This window comes from Magnolia sinica, chromosome 9 (genome assembly GCF_029962835.1).
Source record: "Magnolia sinica isolate HGM2019 chromosome 9, MsV1, whole genome shotgun sequence".
NCBI classification, from domain to species: domain Eukaryota; kingdom Viridiplantae; phylum Streptophyta; class Magnoliopsida; order Magnoliales; family Magnoliaceae; genus Magnolia; species Magnolia sinica.
Window position 1 is genome coordinate 84449818 of NC_080581.1, and position 10389 is coordinate 84460206.

Consider the following 10389-nt stretch of genomic DNA (forward strand, 5'->3'; position numbering starts at 1 on the left):
ATTGTGGCCGTAAGCGACTCTGGTGTGTGAGTGTGTGTTAAAAGAAAAAAAAATGTTGATTTATCTTTTTAGATTGAGCCTAATGGTACTTGGTAATTTCTCATCAGGTAGAAATTATTATTAGTTGTTTTTAGAAAGGTGAGATTAGGCCACTTATAATTATATTAACATGATAAAATGTTGTACGTGAGCAAATACCACAAAATAAACAATCTTATGGAAAAAAAATAAATGAAAAGAGAGAGAATATATGAGAGGTGATCCTTATTTCCTTTTATGGATTCAAGCTGCATGTGCCCTACCCAACTTCCTATAAGGAGAAGTTATATGGGTCTTGGAATAATGTTGGTGATAAATCCACCTTGTCTATTAATATTATCATATTGTGTTAGGACATGACTCTAAAAATGAGATAAATCCAAATCTCAAATAATCTATGCTATAAGAGATAGTGGAGAATGGAAATAGATGCATTGTGATGCTTGAGTTCGAGTATGCTTGCTAACAAAGCAAGATTTTCTTGTTTGTTGCCATGTGATTGGGCTACATTATTACATCAATCGGGTTCGGGTTTGGGATCGGGTTTTGGTTTGGGTTTTCAAGTTTAGGTTTAAGTTTAGGTTGGGAAGTTGAGATTAGGATTAGGTGTAGGTTTAGGTTTAGTGATTTAAGAATACATTTAAGTTTTCGGATTAGGTTTAGGTTGTAGGTTTTAGGTTTAGGTTTAGGTTTAGGTTTAGGTTAAGGTTAGGTTATAGGTTATAAGTTTAGGTTATAGGTTATAGATTAAGGTTTATGTTTTGGTTTAGGTTAAGGTTATAGGTTTAGGTTTAGGTTAGGGTTTAGGTTAAGGTTTAGGTTTAAGTTATAGGTTATAGCTTTAGGGAATTAAGAATATGTTAACGTTTAAGTTTAGAAAATCGAGTTCAGGTTCGGGATCGGGTTTAGGTTTGGGTTTTCAAGTTTAAGTTTAAGTTTAGGTTAGGGAGTTGAGATTAGGATTAAGTGTAGGTTTAGGTTTAGGGATTTGAGAATACATTTAGATTTTAGGTTTAAGTTTAGGTTTTAGGTTTAGGTTATAGGTTATTAGTGTAAGTTATAGATTTAGGTTCAGGTTTAGGTTATAGGTTAAGGTTTAGGGAATTGAGTTTAGGTTATAGGTTATAGGTTATACATTATAGGTTAAGGTTTAGGTTTAGGTTTAGGTTATAGGTTTTGGGATTTGAGAATAGGTTTAGGTTATAAGTATAAGTTTAGGTTATAAGTTTATGTTAATGTTGTAGGTTATAGGTTTAGATTTAGGTTTAGGTTTAGGGATATGAGAATACATTTATGTTTTAGGTTTAGGTTTATGTTTAGGTTTAGGGATATGAGAATACATTTATGTTTTAGGTTTAGGTTTAGGTTTAGGTTTTACATTTAGGTTAAGGTTACAGGTTTAGGTTTAAGTTTAGGTTAGGTTATAGGTTAAGGTTTAGGGAATTGAGTTTAGGCTATAGGTTATAGGTTTATGTTATAGGTTATAGGTTATAGGTTAAGGTTTGGGTTATAGGTTAAGGTTTAGCTTTAGGTTATAGGTTTTGGGATTGGGAATAGGTTTAGGTTATAAGTATAGGTTTAGGTTAATGTTGTAGGTTATAGGTTTAGGTTATAAGTTTATGTTAATGTTGTAGGTTATAGGTTTAATTATAAGTTTAGGTTTAGGTTTAGGTTTAGGTTTAGGGATTTGAGAATACATTTAGGTTTTAGGTTTAGGTTTAGGTTTTACGTTTAGGTTAAGGTTACAGGTTTAGGTTATAGGTAGAGGTTTAGGTTATAAGTATAGGTTATAGGTTTAGGTTTAGGTTAGGTTATAGGTTTAGGTTTAGGGAATTGAGAATAGGTTAAGGTTTAGGTTTAAGAAATCAGGTTCCGGTTCGGGTTTAGGTTTGGGTTTTCAAGTTTAGGTTTAGGTTAAGGAGTTGAGATTAGGATTAGGTGTAGGTTTAGGTTTAGGAATTTGAGAATACATTTAGGTTTTAGGTTTAGGTTTAGGTTTAGGTTTAGGTTATAGGTTATAGCTTTAGGGAATTGAGAATAGGTTAATGTTTAGGTTTAGGAAATCGGGTTCAGGTTTGGGATCGGGTTTAGGTTATAGGTTATAGGTTTAGGTTATAGGTTAAGGTTTAGGTTTAGGTTTAGGTTATAGGTTTAGGTTTAGGTTATAGGTTTAGGGTTGGGTTTAGATTATAGGTTATAGGTTTAGGGATTTTAGAATATATTTAGGTTTTAAGTTTAGGTTTAGGTTTTAGGTTATAGGTTTAGGTTATAGGTTTAGGTTTAGGTTTAGGTTAAGGTTAGGTTATAGGTTATAAGCTTAGGTTATAGGTTATAAGTTATAGGTTAAGGTTTAGGTTTAGGTTTAGGTTATATCTGATCAAGAGCCATAATTTACATAATTCATTATGTATAAAGATATAACAACATATGATTTCCCAATAAAAGCATAAAAATCCCCAATAAAAATATATGAGTATATATATAATAATAGTGGGGCATTTCACATGATCATACCAATTGGAGCAACTATCGGTGCAAAATCACGCCTGATCAAATGATCTTAACCACCTGATCAATTTTATTTCTTTATATCTTTTATAGATTTTTTTTCAATTGAGGACTACCTCATTGTGAATAGTAAGGAAGGTTGCAATTGTTTCCTTCACAAGAAGTAATTATTGTGCAAATCAATTCAATATTGAATCGAAAAGTAGCTGAAGATGCAGACATCAAAGTAGGATTTGCCATGCATTTTGCAAGCCAATGGTTAAATAACAGAGCTCAGCAGACATGAGGAATGATTTTGATACAATGCAGTGGAGCTTGCAAAAAAAGAAAATTAGGAATACCTGAACAAGAAGAAAAATCTCAAACAGAATACCTAAAAGCCATGACTCGAAGTTATCAACTGAGGATCTCTTCTCCTTCTTGTCAGGCTCTATATTTTCCTTTGCTATTGTCTCGTTCTCTTCCTCCTCTTCTTCAACTGTGGGAGTGTATTCAGTTAACATGGGCTCCAGTAATTGGGCATGAACTCCATGACGTTTAGAATCAAATCAAAAGCTTGAAGCCTAGAAGCCAATCTTGGTGACTTAAGCAACTCCTGAAAGATATTAAAAAGCATTTGAAAATTTTTGGCTCCATTTATTATAGAAAGAAGTTGAGATGTGATCAATACAACACCTCTAGCATAAATGCCATTTTAAAAAGCCAAAATGCCATTTTGAGCCAAACTTTGTTTGGCATTTGCATCTGAATGTGTATTTATTTATTTTTTTTGATAAAAGCTTGACATTCAGGAAAGTTGAAGTCACCACTAATTTGATCTTACAAGCATTTTTAAATTTTTTTTATTTAAATGAAACTCCATAATAAAGAATCAGGAAAGAACATGGAGAATATCAGCCAATAAGAGATATAAACCCCAAGTAAAGACTTGTAATAAGAAAGCATATGCAGTTCATGTAAGACAACCCAGTATTAAAGTAATTACCTGAAATATCTTAAACCATATGCTGTCCATCCCTTCCCCATTGGGCAACTCATCATTCTATACATTGGGATCCACCTCCTGCAGAAAATGGGCCAAATTTCTAAGCTGATCTAAGTCGAACATAAAGAAAGATAAATGGGCAATAAAAATCAAGGTCTGATTTTAAGGTAAGTAACTAATCTAACAAGCAAAGATAATAGTAGAGGGAGACAAAACCCTATCAAGGTACAGAGCCCTGTCAATGAGACAGAATCTATTACAACTGCTTTATGTTATTATATAGGATACATACTATAAAATTTTGCGCTCTTTGAGATGCACACATCGTGAAATTTTGGTTGAATAACCATTTGTAACTTTCACTCGCTTCAAAACTTTGTAGAAATCATCTTTCTCACTCGATGACATAGTAAAGCATGTAGGTGGCAAATATGTTTTGTTCGATGAAAGTTGCCTTGGGTGCAATGTTTGTCTTATATCCATATCTTGCATGTCGAGATGTACCTTTAAATTGTCCTTTGTTTTCCCTTCAATGTTCAACAGTGTCTTCGAGTACATTGTCACACACGTTCTTTTTAATATATGATTGAGGTATCATAAGTGTCTATACCAACCTCCCACAATTCCTTCAACTCATCTATTAAAGGTTACAAATACATGTAAATATCATTACCAGGTATGAAAAGACCAGGAATAAGAAAGTACATCATGAAATAAGATTACTTCATGCACATCCATGGTGGCAAGTTATATGGTATCAGAATAACTGGCCATGTGCTATGAGTAATACTCATTATCTTAAATAGATTGAAACCGTCAGCTGCTAACCTAAGTCTAACATTGCGACTATCCGATGAAAAAGTCGGATGGTAGTAGTCAAAAGTTTTCCACGCCGGGGAGTCAGCCGGATGCCTTAACATTCCATCTTCGGTGTGACACTCGTAATGCCATTTCATAGAGGACACTATTTTAGATGACATGTACAACCTCTGAAGCCTTGGTTTTAAAAGAAAATGGTGTAATATTTTGGCCGAAATTTTTCTCTCTTTGACAGTCGAAGAAGTCACCTCGTCATCTAATTTATGTTCAAATGTTTTCCATCTGGAAGCACCACATTTACCACATGATTGCTCGTCGACAACCTCCTTCCAATACAACATACAATCATTAGGACAAGCATCAATTTTATTATATTTTAGGCCCATCTCCCCAATAATCTTCTTGGTTTCATAGAAAGACCTTGGTTAGGTTTCACCTTCGGGAAGTGCATCCTTTAACAATTCAAGTAACATCGTGAATGACTTGTCGCTCCATCCATCAAGGCACTTTATGTGATATAGTCGAATAACGAAAGAGAGCTTACGAAAGAGAGCTTTATGTGATATAGTCGAATAACGAAAGAGAACTTATCGACGTCTTCTACTAATTTGAAAAATTGTTGTGTTTTGGTATTAAGCCCTTGTGTAGGTCTATATGCTACATCACTCTCTTGATCATCCGAGCGCAAAAAATCAAATGCATCGTGTAACAATTTGTGCATATTATCATTTGGATCCAGATTAGGCATGGAAGAAGATGTGGCTTCCCCATAAAAATGCCAATAAGTATAACTCATATTAAATCCATCACATACGATTTGATCGTATGCTTCTTGTTGAGATACCTAGAAGTTATTATTGCAGTTCTTACATGGACATAGTTTCCTCCCTTTATCACTTGTATTTGTAAATGCAAAGTCTAGGAGTTTCGTAACTCCACTTAAGTATGCATTGTGTACCCTAAATCATTCAATGCAATTAGAGGACATATTAAACAATGTATCTTAACCATTGGGCCACAACAACTGGAAGGAGAAGTTACTGAGATACCTTGATAAATGAATCCAACTCTTATCCATCACTATGTTCTTCGACTACTTCGACAAGTTAGTTGAAATACAACATTAGTCTGACAAAGCTTCTTAGGAGAGATAAACTAGAATGGGTATAAGAGAAATTTAAGGAAGAGTACTAAAGAGACAAATTATAATGAAACAAGCACCATTACTGCTCACCCTACAAGCGACGATGATTTAGGCATATAATAGAATCCCTAATGGTATCTCTAACTGACTAACTAAATTGTCACCCATCCAAGACTGGATAGGTTGTAATACTTTCATGTTCCCATTCAAATGCCCACACTGAAATTCCGCAGCATATCTCCATGTCTCTCTGGATACGTTGATCTTGCATTTGATTCCCATGCCAAGTATCCACATAATGTGAGGATATTTGACATTAGAAATAAATATAAGAAACGTAACTAGAAAGAAAATGACAGATACAACACAAAACTAGCATGTGCATTTAAATCAGGGAACCGAAAGCATTCTAATCTATCCAACCTTGAATTGTCCAAACGTGGGACAATTTGAGAATTTTTATGCCTCGGAAAGCACACTATATCTATGCTTGGCCACATAAAAATTCTCAAATGGGCAACTAATTGTCCTAATTTTTACGATGTTGAAGACTACATAAAGCCACTGCTTCTCAAAAACCTATAAAAGCAGTAATCGAAGAAGAGCTCGGGGCCTCACATAATACAACCAAGCCAAGCTTTAATTACTTTCCCATCCACCATGGACATTTATCTTATTTATTTATTTATTAATTTAGCCACATTGCTTCTTATATCATGTGGCCCTTAGTATTTTAGTTCTTAGTTTATTCCTCCACCCTTAATCCATGGCATCTCAATAGATCGCTCAATTTTGAACAGAAGGCTATGGGGCTTTCCTACAACGTGTTAGGTGATTTTGCTAGCCATCTCACTACAAAGTATGATCCATACCATATGACGAACGAATAGTCAATTCACGACCGTCTTGCCACATGCTTGGTTCTGACCAAGACCATGAACATGTTGTCACCTCAGTGGCCATTTTGCCATGGAACCCGGCTCCGATCGAGGAACAAAAAGATTATTGAAGATATGCCATCCTTTGGTCGTCCCTCCGTAACGTTGAGTTCCGATCGAGCGACGAATAGACGTTCATCTAGCACATTACGACCATCCCGCTACGAAGCTCAAACCTAATTAGGAAATAAAGGAATCATCATCCTCCAAGCTGATCGTGAGTGCCATTATTGTAAAAATTATTATACTTTCAACTCACATCTTCTTCCCCTATTATTTTTACTGTTGAATTTTGGTAGCAAATCACTCTGAAAGATTTTTTTTTAACTCTAAAGATGTTTATATCATTACTCGAAAAACTTTACGCTACCAGGACAAACATTCAAGCACCCCTACTAGAAGAAAGAGAAGGGCCACCTATCAAATGGTTAGGCCTTTACAAACTCCTAGACTGACTTTCTAACTAATCCAAGTCCAGCTTTGTCACCACTAGTAACCCTCTAGTCTGCACCAGGAGCTCATTCGGAATTTATTTATTTTTTTGAAAAGATCAATGGAGAGATTTCTGGTTACTTCCATTCAAATGATGTTGTGGCTAATCACTGTAATGTAGATGAGCATGACTTATCATTGAGAAAGCTCAATGAGTTTCAGACACATCTTTGTACCCTGCAAAAGGAGAAGGTAGGCATGGTTGTCAATGCTTTCTTTCAGCTCTTCTTTTGGTTATAGTCTTTTTCTTTATTTATTTATTTATTTAAGGAAGAAGACTATATATATATATATATATATATATATATTTATAGGAGAATGAGATACAATCATTCAGGTGGATCCCAACAAAAAGGTAGCGGACTAGACCTATCGTGTATATAAATACAAAAAAACACCTACACAAAAGAACAGGGAACCGAGGCCACCTATACCGCCCCTACAGCAAAACTGACGATCCCTATACATATCCATGGCTTCCAAAAGAAGGCCCAAATGAGAGGTAAAACTCAGTAACAAGCCCCCCTGGTTACTGCCCTTATCGACCCCAACCCCACCTTATCAAGGAATAATATACCTCTAACCTGAGTCGGGAGCTCTTCAAGGCAAAAACTCGGGTAGATGATTGATTCCCACTGCCTGAGCGAGCCATTGTGTCTGCCGCCACATTACCTTCTCTGTAAATATGTACAAACTGAAACTGCCCCCTGCATTTGAGCCGATCAATCCTAGATATCCAGTTCCCCCATTTCCAGCGGGGGGTAGCAATCTCCAGCAGCAAGGTAACCACGAGCTTAGAGTTCGAGTCCACCACCACCTTAAGAAATCCACTGTTCAGGCAATACTCCATTCCATCAAGGATGGCCCGCAGCACAGCATTCACATTTGATCCTACACCATAACCAAAAGAGAATGCAGACGGGAACTCACCTCTGGGAGCTCATTCGGATTATTGAAGTAGTTCCCCCTGGGAGGCACTACCAAGACGGGCCAAAGCGTCTGTCGGAGTGTTTTCTTCCCTAGGAATATGGTGAAAGGAGAACAAGCCTCTGGACATAAGGCCTTCAATTCTCTTTAACCAGTGCCTCCAAGACCAACTCTTTTTGGAGCAACCGCAAATGAGATCAATGACAACCTTAGAATCTGACTTCATCTCTACCCTTGTAAGTCCCTGAGCCAAGCAATTAAAGAGGTCGTTCCAAACAACACGCAATTTCGCTATGTTGCTAGACCCTTCTCCAAAACCCACTGCAAATGCAAAAATTAGCTTCCCATCTAAGCCTTTGCATAACCCTCCACCACTTGACAGACCAGGGTTCCCACGCACCAAGCCATCAATATTAAGCTTGGCTCATCCCATCCTCGGCATCTTCCACCTCACAACCTCAAATCGAGCTTCATTCAGGGACCTGTGCACATCTGGAAACAGCAGTCTTAGCCACAATTTAACTTGGGCCACCGTGGCAGTGCTAGAGCCGACCTTACCATCCATCTTCATGGAGTTCCTACATCGCCAGATCTCCCAGAGGATGAGGCTAGGGGTCACCTTAATGCACTTGGTATTACTTCCTCTGGAGATCGCCAGCCACCATTGCTTCAATCTAGCTTCCATAGAGAGGGCCATTAAGGAGGGGATCCCGAACATGGCTCCAAAAAGACTCTAGACTTTAGACGCTAGCACTCCATGGAGGAAGACGTGAGGGAGATATTCCACCTTGACTCCAGAAGAACGCCCTTGGATTGCACTCTAAACTCCACCTCGACAGTCCCCTGTAATAATCTACAAACAAAGGTTGTTATCTTTGGAGGAAGCTTCCCTTGCTAGACCCCTTTGGCCCAACTCTTTCGCTGGGCTGTGGACATACAGAGGTCCCATGCTGATCTCACTAAAAAATTGCCTGAGGGATCAAGGGGCCAGAAGCATCAGTCCACATCGTCTGACGTCGCAAAACCACCTTGAAAAATAAAATCCAGCACGATTTGCTGCAGAAAATTGAAGGTAGAAGAAGGAGGAAGAGGCCTATCCTTACCCAATAAAGCTTTCACGAGAAGCCCACCAATAGCTTTAGGAATTTGCGCTTCTGCCAGCAAGTTCAGCGACCCCAACCTGGTCCAATTTTCAGCCCACAAACTCTTGTCTCCACTACCAATCTGCCACTGGATGTTATCTTCCAATAACGGGAATAACTCTCTGACAAATTTCCATAAAGGAGATGCAATCACCAATGCCCCTGCCCTTCCAGCAGGCAAAAAGTCCTGTGGGTACTTCGCCCTCATCAATGCTGCCCATTGGCTAACTATCTGCCTAAAGTTTGCTGACCATGCCAACTTCAACCTGAAAACCTTCATGACATCCTTCAAGACTCTGATTCCTAGTCCCCCCTCCTCTAGGCTTGCAAATCTGCTTCTAGCTGAGCCAATGGTGCTTCCTTTTGCCGTCAACCCAGCCCCAAAGAAAGTTGGAGAATTTTTTTTCCAGATCATCCAGGACAGCTATAGGCACCTTGGACGCAGTTAGGACATGGATTGGGATGCTTCCCAGGATGTGTTTAATCAAGGTAACTCTCCTAGCTTGTGATAAGAATCTCGCGGTCCAACCATTTATCCTATTTTGGATCTTATCCTTCAAGAATTGGAAATCGGCTTTCTTCAATCTAACCTTTGAGATAGGCACGCCCAAGTGCTTAAACCCAGCCCTGGCTCTAGGGAATCTGAGCAAATGCTCAATGCTTCTGATCTTGCTATCTGATACCTTATCCGAGCACAAGAAGGAACTCTTGATGAGGTTAATTTTCTGCCTTGAGGCCTCTTGGAAGGAGTTGAGAAAAATCTTTGTAGCTTTGATCGACGAACGACCCCTATTTAGAAAAAGTGGGGTGTCATTCGCAAAAAGTAGGTGAGAGATAATTGGGCACCCCTGCTTGAGATGGAACGGACGCCCAGGCCCTATTTCCATGAGCTTTTTGTAACCTCTATTTAAAGCTTCTGCAACAATGATGAGTAGACTAGGCAATAGAGGATCACCTTGGCGGAGCCCTCTTGAGGACTCGAAGTAGCCCGTTGCTTCCCCATTTATACTGACCCATTTAGACCAACAACTTTCCATTATATTGACCCATTTCTCACTAAACCCAAATCTACTCATAACCTAAAAGAATAAGTCCTAAAGTCCGTAAACTCATGTGTATTGACATAAGGTAAAAAGAATCCATTCAGAAGGTTTAGCCTCCTATCATTTCACAAATCACCTAAATGGAGCACAATACAGGTAGTCAAGAGGACTCTGAATCCTGTGTCCAGTCTCTAATATGTCCATCTTGGTGCAGGGGACACCAACAATTCAATCCACCCTTAAGTCATGTATACTCTGGCATGCTTGCGCATCATAATCACACACGGAAATCAAATCCAAGCCCTCACTCATGTGGCCTAGCTTGATTTAATTGAGCCAAAACAAAGATGCC

General features: G+C 38.2%; 1 protein-coding gene across 1 annotated transcript; it reads right to left on the minus strand.

Moving 5' to 3' along the window:
* Nucleotides 1-8848: 8848 nt before the first annotated feature.
* LOC131255284 (uncharacterized) lies at nucleotides 8849-10031 on the minus strand. Its single transcript, XM_058255977.1, has 2 exons — nucleotides 9585-10031; nucleotides 8849-9418 (listed from the first exon to the last, which is right to left on the minus strand). The coding sequence occupies exons 1-2, from the start codon at nucleotides 10029-10031 to the stop codon at nucleotides 8849-8851; spliced, it is 1017 nt and encodes a 338-aa protein (XP_058111960.1).
* Nucleotides 10032-10389: the final 358 nt, after the last annotated feature.